Source organism: Hydra vulgaris, chromosome 01 (genome assembly GCF_038396675.1).
Source record: "Hydra vulgaris chromosome 01, alternate assembly HydraT2T_AEP".
Classification (NCBI taxonomy): Eukaryota; Metazoa; Cnidaria; class Hydrozoa; order Anthoathecata; family Hydridae; genus Hydra; species Hydra vulgaris.
In genome coordinates, this window is record NC_088920.1 from 11,833,413 (window position 1) to 11,861,195 (window position 27,783).

Sequence of the window (27,783 nt, forward strand, 5' to 3'; positions counted from 1 at the left end):
CCATTAGTCTTGTAAATTCAAAATCCCATTTTAAATAAAAGTTAAAGAACAAACAAAGGTATCTAATAGAATATCATGATGCTATTTACCTAAGATCATTCCGCTCGAACCTTATATTAAAAATAATGTGTTAACAAATATTAAAATATAATGATGTAAACATTCATCATTGATATTTATTCATTAAAAATTTTAAAAATTCATCACAAATTTATATTAAATAACAGCTTTAGCAAAATATTTTTGAATACTTTTAAGAGTATTCAAGAACATTTTAATTGAGGGAATGAAGGCTTTTAATTTCTTGTCAAAAACAGGAAAAGTAATCAGTGCATCAAAAATTAGGTAATATTATTTCAGAAAAATGGCGTCTAGGGCCGACGTGTGTCGGTGTCCGTTGGGGGATTGGAGGTGCCGTAAAGATAACTGGCGACTTAAAAATACAAGGACTATCGTTTTGTGACAAAAATAAATTTAGTTATAGACTAAATAGTTTTCATGCGGTTATCACTTCTTTTTTTTAAATTGACCATTTATCAGAAAGTAATTTTATGTCAGTTTTATCTAAAATATCTTTGATATCTGTCAAATTTTTTTGGTCGGAAGACAATGCTGACTTTAAATAATTCTTTACTATTTTTTAAATTAAAAAAAGATTGTTTGATGCTGTACATAAAAGAACTGTATACACTAGGGGTTGGCAACCCGCGACTCTTTTATCTAGATTGTGTGGCGCGTCAGCCCGTCTAAATTATATACTTTTTTGATTTTATTGAAGCAAAACTTAAAAAGAAAAAAAACATTTGCTTTAGATCATAAGTTTTTCAAGAATAAGAATTTTCAAATTTTCAAAAAGAATATCAAATTATGAATGAAACATGGACTAGTCTTCCATATGGTTATAACCAAATTAAGCTGACGTCATTGGAACTCTTGACAGTTTTGGGGTCTATATATTATTGTAAGCAGATTAATTTAGCAACATGAATATCATATCAGAAGTAACTTGAGATCTTATCTCAATGATGTTGAAATTTGATGACCTTAAAAGTTGTCTAAAACTAAAGACCTCAAACTTTAAACTTGATTTAAAACAAATCTGTGAATCAATTCCCTCACAAAAATCTTATTGTTTGCGTTAACCATTAATTTATTTACTTACAATATGTAAAATTCAGTTTAATTAACTCATTTAAAGTAACACAACTAAGTTAAAATAGTGCATTTATATATCATTCAATCCTGAAAACTATAATTTGTTTATTTTTGATTCATTTTTTTTTCTTTTATTAGCCTCCTTTCGTCTTTTAATGTATATCATAGTCAGTTATTTTTATAGCAGAACATCCTTAAAAAAATATTGAAATTAGTTTTATTTTAATTCTTGATAGCAACTTGATTTTAAAAGCGTTGTAAACACGCTTAAAATTACTGACCGCCTAAAAACATTGAAACCAAATTAAGGAGAGATCCTAAGAAATATAAAGAAATTTCGTTGAAACTATAGTAAAATTTAATTCTTAAAACAGGAATTAATTTTTTTTTTACTTGAAAGTCTTTGTCTTTTACCCAATTCAAAATTAAAAAGAAGCAAATTTTTGTGAAATGATTTCTTGAAACTTACCAGCCATTTTAACATAAAATTTGAAAGATTATAAACATAATACTGAAATTTATTTGAGAGAAAATAAATGAGAATAAAATATTAATTTAGAAATGGTACATAAAAAACTAATAAACTAGGGCAAACCTAAATAAGATTAATAAGATAAAATTACAAAAACCTTCGCTCAAATGAACTTAATTAATATGAAGAACAAAATGTCAAAATTTCAGCTCTTTTGCATAATTTTTTATAAAGTAATCGTTTCGCAAACTTTTTACAGATGTTTTATTTGTATATCGGTTGCATTGGCGTTGTTACGGGAAGATAGTATTCATTTGGTAAACATAATGCTAAATTATTGAAACTTAATGTTTAAATGTTAAATTAAAAGTTTTTTTAATCTGTGTTTTTTTTTGTTTTTTTTTAGGTGCCCCAAGAAGTCCTTACGGTCTTGTCACAGAACACCGCGGAAGTGCATTTAATCAGGAAGTTCACGCCTCCTTTATTACCGTGACACGGAAATTTGTCCAGAGCTCGTTTCGAACCTGGATCTCCTGCTTATAAAGCAAACGCTCTAACCACTGCGCCACGGCCAAATAATAAGCCTAATTTATTAACTTTTTTTTTTCAAAATTAACTTTTTTTTTTTTTGGGTATCACATTAATCAAAATTTTAGGTATACTTCTTCAATATTGAAACCAACATTTAGACAAATATTTTAACGAAATTAATAATGAAATTTTGGTTGAACAATATATTTTTCATGAGAAGATGTTATCGAAAAATGCAAATTTACATTTGGTGTTTGTGTTTGAATAGATGTTTACAAAATGAACATGAACATGAAGATGTTTACAACATGAACATGTTTACAAAGTTAAGTATTAATGCATAAATTGATGACCTTAATTAATATTATATTTAATGTTTTCTCTACAAAACAAGGTTTTTTTGAGGTTTTCTGATAACAGTCTGTTTCTTTCATTGGTTAGTTCATTTCCAGTTGCTTAAAATAACTTTTTCACATCAGTTGATTTTGGTGGAAATTGAGAATCCAGATAATCATTCAACAATTCTTTGATTTGTGATCGGGCAGTGATGTTTTTTATCAGGTTAGAAAAACCCAAAATAATAGATTCGTTGGAAACTTGTTTGGAAGTAAAAAACCCAGTTGTGTCAAGATGATTTTTTGAAGCATTCTCTTGGGAATCTCTCGGGTATGCAAAAAGCAATGCATAAAACTTTGGTTGCAGTGGAATAGTACTTATTTTGTTTCATGCTTAGGAAACAATTTCCATTTAAGTTTTCATTGCTTTTTTTACTTGTCTTCAACTCAAAAGATGGTATCAAAAGAAAGGCAGATGAAATTAAAAACTTGCACAACATTTTCTTTTTAAAATGCGCAAACTATATTGCTTGTATTTTTAAAAAGGTAAACAGAGAAAAGAAAATTAACGCAGAACGTAAAAAATTTTTAATAACAATATGATCACAATATTGTTAAATCTTACTTGTAGTCAAGCACGTCAATGTTTCATACGTTTTGCAGTAAAGCAAATGAAGAAAACATTAACTTTATCAAAATAGTTTTATTAATATGAAATACTGAAAACTTGGATTAATGATAAAAGGAAAAAAAGAATGCTTATCTTTCCCATGTTTCTCTCAATGATTTCTCTCAAACTTTTTTTGAAATTTTGAAAAGGATTCAAATGATTTAAAGAAGTAAAAACACCCGCATTTTTTTTTTTTTTTTTTTTGTAATGGCTGATAAAATGCCTAATGTTTTAAATCAAGATTAGTTTGTTTGTGATTCGTAAACTCTTCAGACAAAGCCTTTGCCTTGTCTGAAGAGATTCCTCATTCGACCAAAACAAAGCTTAAGAAGTATGCGATGCTTTAAATAAAACTTTACCCGAAGTTGCAGAAAATATTAAAAAGTGACAGAAAAAAATAGTCTGTTTTGCAAAAATATTGCTTTTTAGTTAAATGATTTCGCATAAAACTGAAAAGCAATATTTTTGCGAAAAAAAACTTTAAAGCAATGTTTTTGCAAATAAACAAAAGATCTATGGAACACAACTAAAATTTTCTGCTTTTGTTTGTCGTAAGTCTTTTTTAATAGACTTCTAAGATCACCTTAATAATTACAAAAAAAAAAAAGCTTGAAAAATTAGTTACCAGTGGTAAAAACGTTTTAACCAATTTATTCAGAAGCAATATTTTAACAATAGTTACTTTTGTTCTGTATGTATATTCTGATTTATTCTTCATAATTTATTTAAATTATGAAGAATAAATCTTATTTAATAAATATTATTTAATTTTTTTTTAGAATTTAAATCACTAATATCAGTTTCCAACTTTATTATTTGCATTTTTAATTTCTCAATTTATTAAAAAAAATTTATTCCAGAAATTAATTGTTTAACATGGTTTTGTAAGTCTTGATTTCCATTTAAAATCAAAAAATTATCTTCATTTGCTAATTTTTGGTTTTCCGTGAAAATTACGAAAAAGAATAAATTAATTCAGAAGCAATATTTTAACAATAGTTACATTTGTTCTGCATGTATATTCTGATTTATTCTTCATAATGTATATATTTATTTAATTACATTATATAACATTCATTAAATAATAAGAACATTCCATTCATCATAAAAACTTCAGTTATAAAAATTTATAGTAATTCATTGAGAAATGAAACTTTTTTTGACAGTGCTTTTGGTGTGCAAGCTTACTGTGCAATAAACATGCAAGTAATTTTAAAAGATTTAATAGCAAATCAGAAGATAAAAATTAATTAAAAAAAGTTTATTTTATGGAGCTTTAAAATGTGGTAAACTATCCAGACTTCCCCCATTTTTAATGTTATAAAATCATGAATTAATTTTTATTACTATTTTTTTAAATATTAAACTTCAGATCATTCATTAAATTTAAGGAAAGATAATTTTTTTATTCTTTTTATTTTTAAAGATAAAAATGTTTGTAGAAAATATTTACTTGTATTTTAAAATCAGCGTGTTTTTTTTTTTACTTTTTTTTTTTTTTTTGCTTAACTTGCAAAAAATTAACAACTAACATATTTACCATGTTAGTCCCCAATATACCAAATGGCTGACTTGTCATTCTTTTAACTATTAACAGTAAATATGAAAATGATTTTTATAAATCAAAAGGATGTAACACAAGATTTGACATTTATTGTTGAGCAGTATGTGTAATTGCAAATGTTGAATGTCTATGCCGAAGTGATTTTCTAGTTTAGACACACAAGGGTTGTGTGCTAAACTAGACAATTATTGGTTGTCTAGTTAAGCACACAGCTCTGATGCTGTAACAAAAGTGCAAAATCATACATACATATGTTTATGATTTTGATATTGGTTTGTCGTAAAATGGTGCTTAACAGTAAAGAGGTCTTTTTAGACAAAAGAGTTTTGCATAGAAATTTTCAAAAGCATGTCAATTTCTAAAATCAATTGTTAATTAATTATAACAGTTTTACTTGAATAAATTATGCGTTTACACTTATACAATTTTTTTAATTATTATTTTGTCGTAAAACAATATAAGAAGACAAAACAAGTGTTGGAAAGTCAAGATTTATTGAGTCAAAGTCAAAATTTATTGACAAAAAGAAAGCGAAATCAATAGTCGATACGATTCATCAAAATCTAACTTTGTCAAGTAAAGATTTAGCCCCAAAATTTAAACGCAGTATATCTATTGTTTAAAAAATAGTGAAAAACAAATTTGAAAGCATGTTACAAAAAACATAAATAACATATATATGTATATATATATATATATATATATATATATATATATATATATATATATATATATATATATATATATATATATATATATATATATATATATATATATATATATATGCGCATGTATTTTATAAAGAGTTTGACGAATTAAGTTTCCGAACTTTTCACCTACATATCAGATCAACATAACACGTTTCTAAATTCTAATCTGACCAGGCTTAGCGAAGTATCTGCTATTATTTAATGATAAATGAATAAACTTCTTGCGTATTAAAAAAAAAGTGCAGAACAAAAAAGCTATTACTGCAACAGAATCTCCACTAATATCATGATAAATATAGCAACTAAAACATATATATATATATATATATATATATATATATATATATATATATATATATATATATATATATATATATATATATATATATGTTATTAAAAGTAAAAGTTATAAAAATAATAACAGTAATATTAGTGATAATAAAGGTAATAAAAATGTATTATTACAACAACTTAGCGAAACAATAACAAATATAATTATTAGATATAATTATATCTATAGGTATAATTAACATTCGTAAGTTATATACTCAAACAAAAAAATTTTATAATGGTTTATTTTAAGAAGAACTAAGTCAATTACAAAAAGGTATTTATTTAAATATTTTTGATTGTAATATATGTTTATATGTTATGTAATATAGTTTAACTGATTACAAATTATAAAAATAACCGAAATTAAGTCTTAAAGAATGCATTCACGGTATGTTTTTTTCATAAATAAATGCGTGTTTTACTTATTATTTTGTACATCGTATACCTTAATCTTTTTTTAAAGAACGGTTACATAATATAAGAAATAATTTTTTTTTTCTGTCACGTTTGATATTAAAAAAAATTCATAAGACGTTTGGTTAGGTTTAGCTTACGACAACTTTTTTAGTGACTAAGATAACAAGAAGTAAACTTCGTTTTTGGTATGCTTATGGTAATATTAAATTAAAATGCTGTACAAAAAATTTGACTCGATTGGAGTCTGGAGACTTAGATGAACCCAAAATATTTTCATTTCCCAACTCCAAATGTAAGGAAAATGATATTATAAAAATTAAAAAAACTAAAATTTCTATTTCTACCAATCTAAACTGATTTTTATATTTGTTGATAGATTTAAGTTTTGTCTGATTATACTTTGAAAGTTTGACCATGTAAATCTTAACACATATTTATTAGGTGAAGAATTTGGAGTAGTTTTATGTTGCAATCACTAAAATTTTCTGTATAAACATCCTCATTTGATATTCGCATAAACGTACCAAACGCACCAAAGATTCAAATGTACATGTCTAAAACACTAAAAAAGCTGTCGTTAAATCTATCGACACCCAAATTACTTTCTTAGAAAAAATATTTGACTTTATGGAGGTTTTACATGTTAATTAACGTAATAATGTATTTAAATGATTAGATTTAACTTTGGTGAACTTGGAAATTAAAAAGACTTTTTTTAACTATATAACAGTACAAAATTGTTTCTAACCGATCTAACGGTGGTTGTAAAAAAGAGAAGAAATGATTTCAATTGCATTCTTTATAATTGTCGGATGTTTTGCTTGTAAGAGTTACATTTAGATTATTATTTATTATTTAGATTTTTTTACTTTTGAAGAAAATTTTTATTTTTTGTGGCTTTTAAGGTGCTCCAAAAGGTAATTAAAAGCACTGTACAACTAACCCAGTGGGCACGGACCTAAAAAAACGTCTTTCGAACGTCTAAAACGTTCCAAAAGCGTTCAAAACGTTTAAAAGACGTTTAAAATACGTCCCATGCCCACTAGATAGTACTCACTGAGCATCGCAGAAGAGCATTTAACTTGAAAGTTTACGCCTTTTTTTTTTTTTTTATCAATGTCGCTTATCTGGTGGAAAATGAATTCACAATAAAATTGAAAAAGAGTTGGTGGTGGAACTCAAATGGGTCTAACTTCAAGCGTATATATGGTAGAGATGTTTTTTCAATCAGATATTTAACTGAAAATATTATTTCTTCTTTTTGATTAAACCTTAATTTACGGTAGCTAATTAAGGTTCAACTAAAGGTTTTGCGTTTCACTTCAAATTTAAAACTTTTCTACGCATTGGTGATACTGAAATAAATACAACCTCAAAAAGACTTTGAGAGTTAATCCATAACTAAACAAAATAAATAAAATTTCAACAAATGAGTAAGTAAAAATAAGAGTCCCATTTAGCAAATAGTTAAAAGCATTTCTTTTTAAACAATACTCAACATCACTTTCATTTGTAATTAACTTTTGAACAAAAAAACATCAATAACCAATTAATTTTTTCAATTTCTTCAAGCAAACTTTTCTTCAATTTAAGACATTATTATGCGCTTCAAATATTTAAAATTGGTAATAAATTTTTTTTTTTTAAATAAGTTCAAATGTTTTTTTTCCTTGTGACAGACAAAATATTTTTATACAAGGCATAGGAAGAAGTTAAAAGAAAAATAATCGCAAAAAAAACAAAAAACAAATTAAAGGGAGGGGGAGCGGGGGCAATAAGACCAAGTATATTCAATCAAGACCAGTTCATATTCAATGTATACATTTTGATCAACTTGCTAATTATCCGCTGGGTTTTACTTCGCGCAAATGTTAAACTTCCATTTGATAACTTAAATCATCTCTTTATGTAATGCCTTTTATGTAATGCCTTTGCCATTGCATAAAATGCCAAATATGTCATACTCCACTTATCCCTTTTTTATCTATTCGACTACTTACTCCACTTAATGTAAAACTTCTGTATTGTTTCAGCTACTTTCTGAGAAATAAACTAATAATAAAAAATTCAAAACAAATTTTTTTTTAACAGAATGAAATACATTTTTGTATGAAGGTGAACAATTTTTTATATAGAACTAGCCATGTTGTGGCAACACTGGAGCCAACAGTTTTTGAAACTGTAAAAATTAAAACAAAAACAGAATTGTTTTTGTTCTAATTTTTAGACGTTGTGCAAGCTCTAAACTTTAGTATATTAATACAATTTACCCAATTAGTAACGCCCAATTAGCGCTATGTGTGTGTTTGTTTGTGTGTGTGTTTGTTTGTGCGTTTGTTTTGTATGTGTGTGTACGTGCGTGTGTGTTTGTCGGTGTGTGTGTGTGTGTGTGTGTGTGTGTGTGTGTGTGTGTGTGTGTTTGTGTGTATGGTTTATTTATTATATTAATATTTTTTATTCTTATTTTTTGAACTTTTTTTTTCAAGAATTAAGAATAATATAAAGTTTGATTTTTAGGCTTTTCTGCAGCTTGGAGGCATTCTTAAATAATTAAAAACTCTGAATACTAACTTTTCATTTATTAGGTCAATATCCAGTAGGAACGTATTCATTTATAGATATTTTTTTGCCAACATTTTTGCAAAATTACATTTTGCGTTAAAATAACTATTATATATCTATAACTACCCAGTAGGAACGCGTCGTCCGAACGTCCCTTAGACGTTAGACGTCCGTTTCTCGGACGACGCATGCCCACTGGGTAGTTATAGATATATAATTGTTATTTTAACTATTATATATCTATAACTATTAGTATTTTTGAGTTATTAAGTAAGGCGGCGAAGGAGTAAAGGAGGCGGCCTTCGACCCACTTGCTACAGCACTATAAAAAAACAAAACTTTTTTTTTAAAACAAGGCTGCATGCAACCACTAATTAAAGTTGGAAGTTACTGGAAGAGAAAAGATGAAGATTGTAGAGCACGATCACGATTGACGGCCGACTTAAAGCATTTCAAATTATATGAATCAGGAAAGCAAGATGAAGGAAGCGAATTCCAAAGAGCTGATGTTCGAGGAAAAAAACTAGACGAATAAGCGTTTTTTGAGCACTTAAGAGCAGTCACAGAAAAAGGATGAGACTTAATTGAATGACGAGTAACACGAGAATGAAATTTAGTAGATGGCACAAAAGACGCTAGCTCTTTAGAGCAGTGCCTATTATAGTATTTGTAGAAATGAGAAAGAGAAGTAACATTACGACGATGTGATAATGGTTGGAGGTTGGCTGCGAGAGCATGTCCAACTAAGTTTATAATGCGTTTTTGCACCCTGTCTAAAAGAGAAATGGCATCATTAGAAGATCCGCCCCAGATATAGCAACAGTATTCCATACAAGAACGGAGTTGAGATTTTTAGAGATAGAGAATAGAATCCAAAGGAATAAAGTGTCGAGCTTGATAAAGAGATGCAACCTTAGCAGATGCTAATTTTGCAACTGATTTTATATATGTTTTCCAAGATAGGTCAAAAGTAAGAGTTAATCTTAGAAGATGAAAGTTAGATGTCTTATCGAGTACATCACCGTTCATAAATATAGGAAGATCTAACTTATTGCGATAACGATTGGCTAAAAAAAATTGAGTTTTATCTGTATTGAAGTTCACCAGCCACTGTGAGCCCCATGCTGTAGCAGAAGTGAGATCCTTTTCGAGCTCAAATGCCCTCTCCAAGCAATCAGAGAGTGTTGGTTTCTAACCAAGACAAGAATAAATGGTAGTATTATCAGCAAACAATGCCACCTTAGATTTGAGAATATCTGGAAGATCGTTAATGAACAGCATGTCAAACTTTATCAAAAGCTTTTGAAATGTTAAGAGCGATGGCCTTAACCTCTCCACCTATATTTAACGCACGATAAAACCTATCAGTTATTCCTGTTAGCAAATCAGCTGTAGAGAAGAAACGAAATACATATTGATGATCGGAAACTAAGTTATTAGATTCAAGATGAGAATTAAGTCTTTATTAATTAAAGATTCAGCCTTGCTAAGATAGGAAGAAGACTAATGGGACGTTAGTTAGACGAATCAGATCGCTCTCCAGAATTTGTGAAGATAGGGATAACAAATGCCGCTTTCCAGCAGGCTGGAAAACAAGACTCTGATAAGTACTTGTTTAATAGTTTTGAGAGTATAGGCGACAGCACCGGAGAGCACTTCTGCAAGACAATAACAGGTATGTTGTCCGGGCACGAGCTGTAGAAGAGCCAAAGCAGGAAATCACTTTAGATACAGAAGCTGGAGTGATACAAATGTCAAGCAATGAATCAACCTGTTTGTTGGCAATATCAAGTAGAACCGCAACTAGTGGAATCAAGAGATGATATTAATGAAAAGTTTTTAGCAAACAATCAAGCTTTGTCTTTAGGTGGGGTGACAAAGTCTGAGCCATACAAGAGAGGTGGAATTAAAGATTTGCCCTTATTATTAATACTATTAAAGATTCTCCAGAAGTCAAACTCCCTAATTTTTGAGATGAGATACGAGATTATATGACTTGAGAATAGCGGGCTTTGGCATTAGACAAAACTTTTTTACAATTGTTTCTAGCAGTAATAAACAGACATGTGTTTTCTGAAGAATTGTTTTGCTGATAGATATGGAAGTAACGGTTTCGATTGATAATCGCAGCAGCACAGTGTGAGAAAATCATGAAGGAGAGTTAGGCTTGGCCTGTAATCGTCGAGAGGGAACAAAAGATTCAATGCCAGCCTGAATCCACGAAGTTAAGTAAGAAGCACATTTGTCGACAGGAAGACGAAAGATTTCTACCCAAGGGCCATCACGAAGAAAATCATGAAAAGAATCCCAGTCAGCTTTAAGGTAATTGTAAGAGGTACAATAATAGGGGGATTCAAGTGATGAAGAAAAATGAGATACTAGTTTTAGAGAGATCAAACTGTGATCAGAAGCACCTAAGGGTGAATGTGGAGAAACTGAGCACTGACTAGGATCAGAAACAAGACCTAAGTCGAGTAGAAAAGGTAAATAATTCGGGTTGTCAGGAAAGCGAGTTGGAAAGTTGACTATTTGTTAAGGAATGAGAAAGGCAAAAGTTGTGGGCTTTAATGCCTGCAGAATCACTGACACTAGAGCCAAGCCATTCAGAGTGGTGAGCATTAAAGTCACCGACAACAACTATGTTAGCTGATGGATAAAGAGAGAGGGTTTAGTCAATATGATCAGAAATAACACCAAAAAGAGCGCAGTCTTGAGATGAAGGAGAGCGATGTAGAACAAAGAGAAAGGCAATAGAGTAAAGTGGTGCTTAACGAAAACACATGAAAGAATAGTCTGTGGATTCAAACTTAGTTTTACGACAAATGGGTGAATTCTTACGAATGTAAATGCCCAGGCCAAGCATGTGACTATTGGAGTCTTTACGAATTAAAAGAAGACAACCACTTCTATTTCGAAGACCACGAATATTAGTGAATGATGGGTTCAGAGAACTTGGTGATGATGATGGCTTTTTTTGTTTTATAGTTTTTGGTACTTTTTTTATTTTTAAATTAGATTGAAGAACTTGGCTCAAAGCATAGATAGTACTCAGAACACTGTTTAATAGCCCAAGCAATTGCCTCATTACTACTAATAAACCCTAAGCCGTAACAAAGGGCTCCAAATGTGGCCTCCGCAATACACACCAAAAGTACAAACAGGGGCACCACCCATGCGCAACATGACACTGTTAATACTTTAATATTTTTCAGCTGTTGATGGAATCAGCCTCTCTGAGAGCTACCACAGAGTTCGGGAAACCTGACAATCAGCCGGCCTCAGAACCATAAAACTGAGTTTTAGAGCTAAGTCATCGAACTTTGAGCAATAACGTCTTCACTTCGCTCATTGAAACTCAAAGATTTCTCTTTAAGTTGGGTTTTTTTTTTCTAAACTAAGTAAGGCATTTCTCGGACATCAATTTACTGAAGTTAAATTCCCTACATAAATCGTTGAATATGTTTCACAGAACATATAAAATCTTTGCCATTCGATTTTTCTTAAAAAAAAAGAAGCGTTGTCACAGTCGCCTTCAGATGATGACGTTACTCAGCTTTTTCTATTTACTATTATTTCTTTCTACTTAAATTTGTGGAAGACTGATTGAAATGAAAAATAGTGACAAAGGAAATTACTGTTTTAATTTTTTAACTGAAAACAGTAATAATGGTTTTTTTAAAAAAGATTTTAAGCATTCTAAGAGTAATCTTTTAAGCTTTAATATTAATTTAGAGTTTAGATAATAAGGATTTATTAAGTATAAGCAATAAAAAATGACGAAGCTTTTGGACGGGTATACATAACAACATTATTTAAATATTTTAAATAAATATATATATATTAAAGTTTCCCCTTAGTGATATGTCAGGTTGGCCGAGCGGTCTAAGGCGCCAGACTCAAGGATTATCCTTCCTAAGAAATAGGAGCATTCTGGTCCACGAATGTGGGCGTGGGTTCAAATCCCACATCTGACAAATGTTTTTGGAAAGTGTTTTTGTTAATAATAAAGTTTTAAGTATAATATTTTTTATTCACTCCTATAAAAAACATATGCTGTATATACATATTATATTTTGTATATACTACCACCTTAACATTTATCTCAGGAACTGGAAAAAGAATGATAAAAAAATAAACGGGAGAATTTTCAATTTCAAATAAACATAACTCTTATTTAATGAAAACATTTCTTTTCAGAAAAGCAATGTTTATGAGAAAAGTTTTTTCATAAATATAAACCAACCCCACTAAGTTTTATCAAGAATTGAGGTGGTCTATATTAGAACTTTAAAATTTTAAACCGTTTGGCATTTAATGTCCCGGCGGTAGTGGTAAGCGGTTGTGTTGACGCTAAGTGTCAAGTTAAATCCCCACTGCTTCTCAGCTCAGCGGGTTTTTTAATAAATGTTTGTTTTTATACTAGAGAGGTTCAAAAAAATAATTTTATATTTAGAACAACCATTATAAAAGCAAACAAAAAAACAAAAACAAAAAAGAGTAGTCTACGCGACTGTTGTCTAGTCAAATGTAGTGCGTTTAGTCTAAAGGTTTGATTACTTCAAAAATTTTATTACATGATGTTAATGATTAACTGTTAACACATAGAAAACAAATTGTTTGGTGTACATCTTGACAAGAAAATCAACTTTTAGTGAATTTGAGCAACTTTATGAACTTTTTCTAATATTTTAGAGAAATATTGCAATATGATATTAAAAAAAATATATATTGGTGTTTACAAGGTGCTTTACATGTGAATATTAACATTTTAGAATTATGATATATCAAGATAGATTTATAAAATATCAAAATAATATGAATAATATATTATTTATCATGTAATACGCAAAACATAATAAACAAGACTTAGTATAATATGAAAAAAATACATTACAATATAAGCTTTCACAAATTTTGAGATTTTTTTATTATTGATTTATTTAAATTAATGTATTTAAACTCTAATCATTGAGTATTTTTTACTATTCTTCTCAGAAGCTCTTCGTGTTTCACTTTAGATTCAGAAGTCAAGAATCTACCCAGACTTGCTTTCATGTTTAATTCAACAATATATTCAACAATTTTTTTTCTAAAAATTTTGCGTATTCAAATTGACCTTCAATTTCTTAACATACAATTTCTTAATTTACACTGGTATCTTTTTAACCTTCATGAAGTTTAATCCCAAAGTACTTATTGACTAATGAAGGTTAATATTAAAGTTAAAAAGTTATATTGGGAAGCAGAAGCTTTGGCATTTTTTTTTAACATTTTTTACCATCCAAACCACCTCCATTATATCCATGCCAAATTATTGTATGATTACTTACCCAGACACTGATAACAGGTTCCTTACACAACATTTTAAATCACTGTCACAATCTTCATCAGCAAACAAAGCTCTGGTGAATGAATTATATCAAATACATTCTTTTCTCTTGCTACATCAAGTAGCGGTTGTATAACATTTTTTTATATTTGCAAAAAACATTTTTTAGATCCATTTTTTAAAAAAACTTCCTTATAGAAACTTCAACTTCCCATTTCTCTCAGACTTTTAATAGTCGCAATATAAACTAAAGCATTTCTACTCTGTGTCTTGAATAAACTATTTCTACTTAAAAGTAAATCTTAGCAGCATAATATTTATTTAGTAATATTTATAATATTTATTAATGTTTAGAAGTAAAAAGCAGCATAATATTTACTTTTAAGTAAAACTTGAAATTGTTGAGCATTAATTATCTTTAAAAGAATTTGAAGGTTTGCATGAGATTTACCAGCATTTGACGCAAGAATAATAGCTTAAAATTTTTATGGTTAGATGACTCTACATCTAGTCATCTAACTGAAAAATCTGATCCTGTTTATATTTAATAAAACATTTTTTGATTTAATAATTTATAATCTATTATTGATAACAAAATTCATTTAATAAATTTTTTTTTCTTGTTTAAGACAGTAAAAAAAAATAAACCAAAAATTGTACACCAAACAATTTTTTCTCTTCATTGGTCAGTTCGATATGTTCATTAGTCCATAATATCATACAATTCAATTTTTTGCAAAAATCAAATTTGCAACCTAAACTACATTTGACTAGTTTGTAGTGGGCCCCTAAAGTTTGAGAGAAAAAAATTTAAAAAAATTAAATAGTAATAATAATAATGTGAAAAAAAGGTTTGAGAGCTAAATACAAATAAAAAATAAATAAAAAGCTGTCCAATGGGTCCACAACCAACTTGTGTAGTTTTTATTAATTTTATGAAGTTTATCATTAGTTATATAATAAAATATTTTTCTTTTTTTAGTATTGTAAATAATATTTTTTGACACCATAAATAAATAATCTATAAACAATAATAATTGGTAACTATTCTTATTTATCATTCATATCAAAAATACTTTTCTCATTACAGCTGAACTCTTTGCATTAAAAGAAAATTCATTCAAAAAATTTTTAAATCGACAAAAACGTTCAGTTATTGTTGATCAATCTAGCAAATGGCCTGGTGGAATTGTACCATATCAGTTTATCCCAGGAAATTTTCGCATCATGAGTAAGCATAAATATAAGTTAATTAAGTGTTAATTTTATTATTAGACGTAAGTATAATTTATTTAAGTCTTTTAAAAACTTTCAAATTAGTTTTATAGCTTTAATACAAAGATATCTTTTTTTGTTTTTTTGGTTTTTGTTTTTTGTTATAATATAAATAATTATTTTTGTTTTTTTTACAAAAGATGTTTAATATTATTTAAATTGAATAAAAATTAATAAGCTAAAAAATAAAAATTTTTTGTGTTTGTTGTTGTTTTGTGTTATGTATAATAGGGTTTTAAATTTGGTTTTTAGTGGGTTTTTGATGAGTTTTTGATATTTGAAAACATATTTCATTGCAAATTCCAACTGATTGATTGTTTATCCTGCAGTATACTTTTCAAATTTAGCTGCTTGGATTCTTATTATACAATCACATTCTTGGAATTTAAATAAAGAGTAAATTCTTTTCACTTATGAATCTTATAAAATCTTTTCACTTATGCACCTATATTTTGGTTGTAGTTGAAGACAGCAAAATAAATAATTAGATGATTGTCATGAAAGTACAATCATCTAATTATTTGTTTTAATACATGAAAATGATATTAAGATGAATGTGGTACATAAAAATTATCTCACTATCATAGCTGATGATGTTTTAAATAATTTAGTCTGCATATATTTTGTTTAGGAAAGTAATTTTTTTAACCTCAACTTTCAAAATGTAGCAAAAGTCATTTCCTCTCTTGAAATCTAAAGATTTATTGAAAGCATTGTCATTATTTACTCAGCTTCTCTTTCCATTTTTCCACTCCATTATTTTATCTCTATGGCATTATGTAGACAGCATCTGTTCTGTAATAGAAAGCAATCACACATTTAATTGGTAGCGTTGACAGTACTTTAATTGATTTTAAAAAAGCTTTTCCAATAGGTTTTCCTGATTACTTATGTATAAATTAAAGCTGTTGATTCATTTTATTTTATATCTACTTCATGGCATTCATATATAGATTTATACTTTTTTAATTTATGAAACTTTTTTATTGAAATTTGTTTTAGCAACTATGAATTTTCTTATTGTTTTTAATTCATTTATTTTCTTTAGTATTCTTTGCTCTTAAGTTTTCTCTGAAGTTTTTTAATCTCCTAGTGGCAGAGATTTTTATTTTGGATGTCTGTTTGTATTAGGGATGTACCGGAATTCCGTTCCTTGCCGGAATTTGTGACCTTTAGGTCATTCCGGTTCCAGCCAGAATTATAGTATTTCAGGCCGGAACGTTTAAATTTATTTTTTACTTTATTAGTTTAAGACGTGACACAAACTGTGTAAATTAAATCAAAAAATCATTGTCATACAGGTCAATAAAGAACTATGGGTAAACCTAGGTAAAAAATAAAAAATTCTTAACAAATGCAATGAATTTTAGGTAAAGCTACAGTTAATCGCTCTAAAATAATTGTATTTTTTCGCTTGTTGGGCTCTTGTTAGTGGAAAGTTTTTTAACATTTTAACTGAAATAATAAAATGAAAAAATACTGCTGCCCTATGCCAAATTCCGCAATATAGCAGCACTTCCTTGCAGGCTATAATATAGTCGATGTAGCAACACCACCTTGTAGGAGCAGGCCATAAGATAATGGATGTAGTAGCACTCCTTTGAAGCAACAGGCTATACGATAATATATGTAGCAGCACTCCCATATAGCAGCAGGCTATAAGACAGTCAATGTATGCACCAGAGCCTATAAACATTCTTTATGTTTATATTAAAAAGTCTCCACTTTGAGCAAGTCTCCACACAAAAGCGTAACAAGCATAAAATAAAATCATTTTAGACTGCATATCTGTAGCTTTGCCTAATTTTATTTGCAGTAATCACTTCTGTAAAGATTTCTAAAAGTTTAGGAATATTGTGGTACCAAAAGAGTTGCTTTCCAGTTTTTGGCAACAAAAAGCTCTTTTTTCATCAAAAATGTCACCTGTCTCTGACAATAGTCTCATTTTTAATGTTTCTAAACTTTTAAATAGTTAAAAAGTATAGGATGCCTGATACACTAAATATTTCATATATATATATATATATATATATATATATATATATATATATATATATATATATATATATATATATATATATATATATATATATGCATGCTTTCACTTTCAATCTTGAAGGTAAAAAACTACATAAATATAAATCTCGATCCGGCCGAAATTTTTCAACAATTCTGGCAAATCCGGTTCCGGCTGGAATTCAAAACTTCCAATCCGGTACACCCCTAGTTTGTATAAATTAAATCATAAATTTTTTACAGATAAACCGTCTTTGGTTAAAAATATTTAATCCTTAGGTGTTAATATTCTACCCTACTTAAATTTGCATAAATATTTAAGGATATTGTATGCCAGCATATAAATAAATAGCAAACTATGTTTATACCCATATACAAGCCATATTATGAGGTTTTGTTGCGTACAGTGATGGCCAGTGACAATACATTTTGGTGGGGCCAGGAAATATTAATCAAACAATATTGCAATAACTTGCTGTCAGCATAATTGATGCTTTGGTGTTTGTTAGGATGCTAGCATTTTTTGATTAGTTGAGAGAGTTAAGGGTTAGCATACGTTCAAAATAAAGTATTCAATGACATTGAATCTTTTAAACTTAAGTAAAAACCAGCAAAAACTGACTAAAAACTGCCCTAATAGTTCAAAAGTGTCTTAACTCTTTTTAAAGTAATAAAACACCGTTCAGCATCAGCTGTAGACACAGGCGTTACCAAGGCAATCTCTATCAACTTTGATACTTCAAAAAATGTTTCAACCAGGTTATTTTCATGCAAAATTGGGATAGGGCATTAATTGTGCTGATATCACTAAAAACAGCATTTTCAACAAAATGGTTAATTCCGACATCAACTTAACTTCACTTAGTATTGGTTATTTTAATATTTTATATATGATTTCAAGGATAATGTTGTATATTAAAATTTAAATTTTTCGGATTGGTTTTCGAATCCCAATGATGAGAAACGTTTAGCCAATAAACTGTCAATTTTGTTCATGTTAATTTATCTTATTAATGAACCTAAATTATTGATAAATAAGATAATATTATGCTATATTGTAACTAAGACTTTGGCATGATTTAAAAGCAAACTTTATCAACAGTAGTTTAGCCAAGAAGGGCTTCTTAATTACCAATCGATAAAATAATAAAGAATGTAACACTACATATACATTTAATTCTCTGATAGGTTCACATAAAGTTTTCTGAGAATGGCAAAAGGGTCAACAAAAACAAAAAGATACTTTTACAACATTAAAAAATTTTTAAACATGTTTTTTAAATATTTTTTTCATAATACACATATTTTACTTAATTAAATCCATAATCCTTTAATACAACATTTATAATGTCAGTCATAACATTTGTTTGTAAGCATACATAACAGTACTTAAATATTTATATAGTTTTAGTTAATTAGCTTCAGCTTTAACCCCAAAAAAAACATTTTAATAAAATATTCTGATTATTTTATTTCTACGGTAATGGTAAATGTCAAACATTTTAAACTTTGTATATTTTTTTAATTAGTGCCTTTTTGGAAGTATCAATTATTGAAGCTGTATTAAGAAATGTAACAGTACCACCAGTGGTACAGTTTTTGTGATTGAAAAAAAATTTTCTTTATATCTTCTGTTGTTTTAGTTGTTTGTACCTTTGTTGTATCAAACTAATAATAATATTGACTTAATTTAAAATATTTCTTGTTAACCCAGTTGCATTTTTTTGCTGATAAAAAATTATTTAAAACTTGTGATTAATGCTTATCATCATGGTTGAAATTGGCTCTGGTTCAGCGTCAATTTATTTGGCAACTTAAAAGGTAAAATAACTCAACTGCCACCAAATAATGTAAACAATTTTCAATGGCTGATTCATTATAGCAGAATATAATACATAAGCTATTTGGAAAAAATAAGCTTCAGCAATCCCTCATTGAGAATAGAACAAAAAGTACAAACAGTTTGTAGCTCGTATTATATTTGTAGAAATAACTAAGCTTTTTTGTGTCAATATATAAACTTGCTAAAATTGTCGTACACTTGTGATACATTTGTTCGATTAATACACAAATCAAGATTCTCATTAATATGGCTGAGTCACTGTTTTTTCCCTGTAAAAAAAAAAACAAGCATTATAAATTTTTAAAAAATAAAACAATATATGCCTGAAAAATTTAGTTCACTAACAAAAGTTAAAATAATAAATAATAAAATAAAATGTACAAGATTGTTGATTATAAAAGAAATGCAAAACTTTTTCATGATGTTTTAAAATCAATTTTCTAAACTGTTTAATTTCTGCAGAATTTTTAAACTTATAATTTTATTCTTTTTACCATTATTATTCCTGTTATAATTATAAAATAAAATGACTTGTCCTAGAAAATCTAGTTTTAGAAAATTAATAAAAATTAATTTTCTTTTTACCTATCTCTTTAAATGTTTATGTAAAACCAACATTTATACAAGTAATTTCTGTTACATAGGTAAATTTTATATCTACATATCCAGGTGAAGAAACCAATATTAACACAGTTAATATTGTAATATTAACACTGTATATTCACAGTAAAATTGCAATATTAACAAATGTATGATGTTTACAACATTATTTTTACAAATAAATGTTTACATTTAATGTTATAAAGTTTCCTAATATTACTGTACCTTATTGAGTCAACAAAACTTCTGGCTTTTTGCAGCAGTAAATTCGTCACTCTTTAAGTCAAGAATTAAAAATGGTGGATTAAATTTTTTCAGCTTAATGATGTTTTTAAACTTCTTTTCTTCTCGGGCCAGTTCAATGAGGCCCTGCGGTGCGCTTTTTTGTCCCACCTGAAAGCACAATAAATTCTGTGCGCATCAAAAATTATAATAGGGCCAATAAAAATCGGCCCAGCCATTATTGGCAATGAATTAAAACAACGCTACAATACTTTATATAAATTGAAAATAAACATATTACTGATAAAATAAAATAATTTAAAATTAGAACTTAGAACTATTTACTTTTATAAAACCTGTCTGCAAATAGTTTAGGCTATTAGTTGCATATTTACATATATATAAATACATATTTACATTAACAAATACTTTATTTCAAATAAATCTAGGTGGGGCCGGGCCCCTATGGCCCCTATTGATGAGCTGCCACTGGTTAATATTGAGTTTTGTTTACTCAATAACATTTTGACTTTAACAAAATTTCTGCAAGTTAATCATTTCTTTAAAGTTTATAATTTAGAGTTAATTTATGTTCATTCTATGATAATCTAAAAAGTTATTGATAAATAAAAAAACTTTTGGAATTTCAAAATTAAAAAAATTGTCTTTTCATAAATTTGTTATATAAAGTTTACTTAAAAAATTTTCTTGATTAATTTTGCATACAGGCTGAAATTATGGTTTATCCAACAATGCATTTATATAGTTATAAGTGCATTAAGCACATTTTCGTACATTAGCACTTTTGTAATGGGATGAAATAAATTTTTTGATTTGAAACTATAAATGAGCAAACAAAATAGTTGAATGTAAAGCAAACATTTTAAAGTAACTTGAATTAAATTTATTAAAAAGAACTTTCTTTTCTTTGACCTAGTTACAAAATTTTAGCAGTAAAAAAAAAAATTTTAAATTGAGCGTTTTGAATTTTTTTTTAATTTAAATTTGATTTAATAAAATTAATTTAAATTTATGATTATTTAATTATAAATTTAATATAAATATAATAAAATTAATTTAAATAAATTATTTAAAAACAGAACAAGTTTTATTTAATTATCCGTTTTTTTTATCTTAAAAAAAGTTTCACAATTGCAGTAATGTTTTTTGCAACAATCAATAACTACTTGGTGTTTTCTGCATAAACTATTTTAGTAGACTGTTTAGATGATTTAATTGAAAAAAAGTTTTAGCGTAATGTAAATAACCTTAACCTGTAGGTGAAATGGTCATTTTGTTGTTGTTCTTCTTGTCTTGTTTAAGATAGCAATTTAATGCTAATGTTTACTTCTTTTTTTTTTTAATTTAAAAATCTATCAAAAGTTTTTGATAAATTTTATCGCACTTTATTTGAAACTTTTGTTTCTTATATTTTTAGTCTCTTCAGGTAATGAATTATACAGTTTGAATCCATTAAAGAAAATTGATTTCTGTCCACTTCTATTGTTTTGTACTTCCATATGAAAATTGTCTGTGTTTCTGGTATTGTATTTATGTAATTCACTGTTTTTAACTTTTAATTTATGTAATTCACTGTTTTTTCTGAACATATTCATATATATTTTATTATTTTGATTAGTTATTACCTCATGAACAAAATTCAAAACCTTAAATATGATTTTCTGCTTGACTGATAATCATCCAATTTTCTCCAACATTTCTTTACTGTGAATACTAATCATATTTTAGAAAAAGTCTCAGCTTTATTCAGTAAATTCAGAAGTATTTTAATATCACCTTCATTTGCATTTGAAAAGAATGAGGCACAATATTTATTATTAGGAGCCACTATTGTATTATAAACTACTTTTTTAGTCCACTAGGTTAGATTTCTACCTATTCTTGATAAGTAACCCAACTTTTTAAATATTTTCTTAGCAGTATATTTGATATGTTCAGTAAATTTTAATTTTTTATCAACTTGAATGCCCAAATATTTGACACATTCAGAAAACTTTATTTTCTCATTATCCAAGGTAACTGATTCATATGACTCATTCAATAATATATTTCTTTTTTTAATCACTAAACTTTTTACTAATATTACCATTGATTTCTTTGTGTTCAGTTTTAATTTATTGTCATTTAACCACAATGTACTAGCTTTGAGATCTTCATTTAGTTTCACGATTGCATCATCGTAGTTAGCACTTTGGATATAAATTAATGTATCATCAGCAAATAAGTCGATTTTTACATATTTGATTACATTGTTATATTGTTCATGTATATAATAAAGAGTAAGGGGCCCAAAACAGACCCCTGAGACACTCCAATCTCAAACTCTTAAATATTAGATTATTCGTCATCACTCTTTACCACTTGATTTCTTTCAAACAAATAGTTTTTAATCCACTTTACCTCTAACTTTGTAGCTACTTAATTTCTTTATTAGAAGATCTCTGTTAATAGTATCAAAAACACGTTTTAAGTACAGCATTACTGTGATTACAAGTTTATTATTTTTTAATGCTAATCTCCAGATTGAGAGAATTACTTGTAAAGCATCTTCAGTTGATCTTTTTTTCTTAAAACCAAATTGATTTTTATACAATAAATCATTTGATTCAAAAAGTTTGTTTGTAAACCCGTATTTCAATAATTTTTCATGCACAGGCAACATATTAATAGGTCTTAAATATTCCGGTTGTTTCCATGAGTTTGTTTTAGGGATTGGCATTATTGTGGACTTTTTCCATGATTTTGGTACAATACCAGTCTTCAATGACAAATTAATTACTTCTAATAACTTCACTGCTACTTCTAATAACTTCACTGCTACACTTGGATAAATATTTTTAAATATTTTTACATTCATATTTTCACACATTAAATTTTTCATCTTCATATTTATAACTATATTATCAAGATCATTTATGTTTATTAGTTTGAAATCATTAGGAGGATGTTAATATTTATATGTATGTTTTGTTTAACATTATAATTTAACTCAGATTTAATAGACTTATCAATGTCTTTAATACTTTTGATTAAAAATTTAATATATTTATTACTTGCAGTGTCTTTCCCATTTTCTTCAAATATAATTTCTTCAAATACATTCTTTTTATTTTTTTGAGACAAGTCAGTAAGATTTTATTAAGGTTTTCCACATTAGTTTAATATCATGTTTAACCTCATCAATTTTTTCTTTAAAAAACCTTGACTTTAAGCATCTTAATAAATAACTCTTATAGTTTCTACAACGTTAACTATTTTGAATTGATCATTACATATCTTATGATCCGTTCCATTTTTTTTCAGTTTTATTCCATTCTTTTGTTAACTGATTACATGCTTTTATCAATGTATAATCCATATACATTGATAAAAGCATGTATAATCCATATCTTCCGCCATTTTGGATTTCTATTACCGCTACTCTTCACTTCTTTCGTTTTGACTTTTTTATTGATACAAGTTTAAATATTTTGTATAATTACTTCAGCCATTTTATTTACATCCTTTGTATTAGATTGAAGCTCTTTACTATTTTCATTAGTATCCATAATCAATTCACTTAATTCTTCATAGTCTATCTCAATATAAATTTAATAATTTTGGTTCAATTTGTACTGTTAGTACTGAAATTTGAATTTGAATTTAGATGTCTTCTTTTTAACATAAATTTTTTGATTACAGCAAACAAACTCATGATCAGAAAGTTTTATTTTTTTCACTATGTGTAATTTCCACTGAGTTTACATTACAAATAAATCGATACACATACTAGATGTATCCGTTATTCTAGTGGGGATATTGAAAACCTTTAAGTTGTAATTTTGATTTATATTTGTGAACTTTTCATTTATACTTGACTTTTCAAGATATTCAGATTAAAGTCACCCACAATATTCTTATACTTAATACTAATATTATTTACCCATTTGTCCCAAAAATTCAAAAATGATACTGCAGAAAATTAAGGTGATTTATATAATACAAAAATATTAAATGTTTGTTTAAAAATTTGTAATGTTGCACTAAGAAGCCTCCCCTCTTTACTTTCATTATGACTCCTAATTAATTAATAATATCTTGTCTATAGTATAATTAACATCCCCCCATGTGCTTACTCTCTGTCAAATATATTAAATTTTTAAAGCCTTCAATTTCGAATTCTTTTTCATAAATATCATCTGTAATATGTGTTTCAACACATGCAATTATGTGTGACTTGAATTCGCTTACATATTTCCTAACTTCATCCATTTTATTAACCAGTCCATTTATATTGATTAACACATATATTATATGTTTGGACTTTGATTATTCTAGGTTTTTTTCGATTCCTCCTTTAATTTCTTGGAATATTTGACAACCTTTAGAGTGAGGTAGATGGTACACATTAGTGTCCCGTGATCACCCTAATCTTTCATTAATTTTACAACAGTTCAGATAACACTTTATTTTATTATCTTTACACTTGTTAGAAGCATGACTTCCAGCGCAGAAAGTACAGTAACTCACTTTACTGCGACATTTGTCTGCTTAGTGGCCTTAACTTTGACATTTGTAACAATAGATAATGTTTGTATGCTTTTTCACATACACTGATTGTCAGTTAATGTAGAGACGATTATCTCTCTTTTCAGCTTATTTAAAAGACTGCTGTCCATATCCATGTTAATCAGGTCAGCATTACCATTTCAAAATAATTTTCTTTTAATCACAACCAAGTTAGACTCTTGTTCCAAGCTATTTCAGCTTATAATTTTTTTTGTTATAATTACATTCTTCTGGGGTAAGTATTATTCACTGGCGTTAATTATAAATTCTATTCTAACTGTTAGCTTTTTTTTGCTAACTTCTTCTATTGACAATTTGTCATTCATTTTTTTTAAATAACTTCTACAACTTTTTTGCTAGGACCAAATTCTATTTAATAATTTTTTTAGTATTCACATTATCCTTTGAAACATTTTTTACTAATAATACTTCACTATTTTCTTTTTTTCATTTGACTTTGTTTCCACTCTAGTAGGATCTACTTCTTTTTCTTTGTTTTTAATTTTTTCCTCCTCTTTTAGATTTTGATTTTGAATTAGCAATTAATGACGATAAGTTTGATTTCTTTGTTTAAATTTAAATTTTCATTTAGAATTCTTAATGCCATTATTTTCTTTTTGATAATTATTTTTTCCATAATACTTTCAATAAGAAATTCAATAAGAATTGATTTTTTCCAATATACTTTCAATAAGATTGGTACAAACATTACAACACCAGTTTAACTTACAATTTTTATGAGAAATAATTTTGAATCAGAAACTCCACTGCATTCTTTATGGAACCACTTGTTACATTTTTTGTTATCACAACAAATACAATTCTCCTCTTCATCCTTAATAATATTTTCACATAATTCACACAGGTATTTTTTTCCATCTTCCAATATAAATTTTTTGTCCTCCATCTTGTTTTTGGTTCCACCTTCATTTTTTTTGGACCTACGAGTTCCACTAGTTCCATATTTATTATTTCTCAATTATTTGTAATTAAAAATTATTAATATTATTTATTAATTTTCAATTGATTATATATCAATGTCTGTTAATTGTTTCAAGAGTTGATAAGTTCCAAGAAATAAATACACTTTAATAAGAAAATTCAATTAGTTGTTTGTTATTAAATTAAATAATCTCCATTTTCATTGGAAAGCACCTCCGGATGTCATCTTATATCTCGGCAGTCTTTAGACATAAAATTCAAATGGCATAATGCTTCTTTACAAGGGCTGCATATATATTCATGCTATATTATAAATTTTTTACTAGCCCTGGCTGTCAACCCCTGTTAAATCTTATAATTTTGCTGGGGCTAGTTAGTTTCATATTTAACAGGGCCAGGCCCTGGTCACTTATTATGTGTGTTATGTATGTATATGTTTAAACATGTAAATGTGTTGACCCTGTTCTAGACCCTTTTTGACAGCATTGAACCTATAAATTCCAATTTACTTCCAAACTACTCAGCATAATTTTTTGGATTATTTTATCATAGAAAATAGTGTTTCTTTTTAAAAAACTTGTATATAATATTTAATTTAAACTTGTTTAAACTTTACAATTTTAAATTTAAAAACTTTTAAATTTAAAATCATATTCAAATCAAAAAAATCATTATCTCAACTTTGAAAAAATTCTGAAAAGTTCTATTAAAAAAAAATAGGCAAAATGAAGTTAACTGTATTTCTCTATTTATCAATAAAGATTAGTTTTCTGCTTAGTTTATATTGCTTAGTTTAATTAAATTAAAAAAATTTATTTTCCATTCATCTAAAAAGTTCAACTTTTAGTCTGATGTCATAAATGATGTCATAAATTTTTGTAACACTTTTTATGATTTATGATTAACAGGAAGTTATTAGAATCTACTAAAAATGCAAACATTTTTAACTTGTTATGTTTGGGTGACCATGAAACAGCCTTTTTTTATCTTTTTAAAAAAAAGTCAAATGTGTTGTTATGGTTACTAATATTAACTTTATTAATGTGTTGTTATGGTTACTCATATTAACTTTATTAATTTACTTAAACTCTCATTTTCATTACTATTATTTTTTATACATTCTTTTAGCTACAAGCGAAATGGAAGCAGCTAAAAAAGCCATGTTGCATATTCAAAATCAAACTTGCATACAATTTATACCAAGAACAAACGAACAAACTTATTTGAAAATTGAAAGAGCTGACATGGAACCGTAAGTTATTTGAAATGTGTTTGATTAAATGTCTTTTTTGTTTTTGTTTGTTTTAGTTGTTTTAAAATCAAAATTTGTTATAGAATCTAAATTTATCATTTGAATTAGAAGAAAAATTTTAATTAAATTTATTGGTATAGATTCTTAATCTTAGCAACACCCTTAGCAACCATGTTATGGAAGTATAACACTTTATTTGTAAGCTGTTTCTGTTACAGTGTTATTACCAAGGTGTTCAAAAGAATTCCTGATTCACTTGGTATAACTGGCAAATGATGAGTTAAAGAAAGAAATAACTTCAGCAACAGAAGCTGGTGATTTGGATATCTAACAATATGTTAGTCTGTTTCTTTGGAATGACAGGAATAGTTTTAGTTTGATTGACCATTTTTAGCATAAGTTTATAATTCATTCGAGAGACAAGTTAAAAGGAAAAGTTCTTTTTAAGTAGTTCTGCCTTATCCCTGCTAGAGGTAACAAGATCAGAACAATATATTAGAGATGTAATGTTAGGCTTATCTTTGTTAATGACATTGCTAAAGATATTTTAAAATCTTTAGAATCTAACTTCTGAGATAAAATATAAGATTTGGTAAACTGAGAATAATGGAGCTTAGCATAGGAGAGTACCTTTTTACATTGATTTTTGCATTAATAAAAAGATCTTCTCAAAAGTGCTGTTTTTGTGAAAAAGATGAAAAAAATTACAAATAGCAGCTGCACAAGAACATGAAAGTTTTTGAATTTAAAAAGCAAAGAAAACCCTACCAACAGTAAATTAGGAAATTTGACTTAACAGTAGTTTTAAAGATCTTTTATTAAAGGTGAACTGAAAGATCACTAATGTTATTTTCAGGAACTATTCAAGTTAAAAAATTAATAGAATTTAATTCTTTATTAACTACAAAAAAAAACTGAAATTTTACTACTAATTAATAATTAAATCAAAAAGTTTAACTGAATTAATGGCTACCATCTTAGGTGAT

The 27,783-nt window shown here is 27.3% G+C and overlaps 1 protein-coding gene and 1 non-coding gene across 5 annotated transcripts in view; both read left to right on the forward strand.

The window, feature by feature from the left end:
- The window catches only part of LOC124810515 (astacin), a 69,951-nt gene that overhangs the window by 26,214 nt on the left and 15,954 nt on the right, over positions 1-27,783 (forward strand). Inside the window, exons 1-4 of one of the 4 annotated variants that reach the window (XM_065787391.1) lie at positions 6,027-6,044; positions 6,918-7,010; positions 15,169-15,309; positions 26,674-26,797. In XM_065787391.1, coding sequence (XP_065643463.1) covers positions 6,968-7,010; positions 15,169-15,309; positions 26,674-26,797 — 308 coding nt within the window. In that variant the 5' untranslated portion in view covers positions 6,027-6,044; positions 6,918-6,967. Of the gene's footprint in view, positions 1-6,026; positions 6,045-6,863; positions 7,011-15,168; positions 15,310-26,673; positions 26,798-27,783 lie in introns of those variants that run through there. The other 3 variants (XM_065787390.1, XM_065787392.1, XM_065787393.1) reach the window with 3 other exon arrangements.
- On the forward strand, positions 12,613-12,723 carry trnal-caa (transfer RNA leucine (anticodon CAA)). The gene is made up of 2 exons: positions 12,613-12,650; positions 12,678-12,723. It is a non-coding gene; the product is annotated as a tRNA-Leu (tRNA).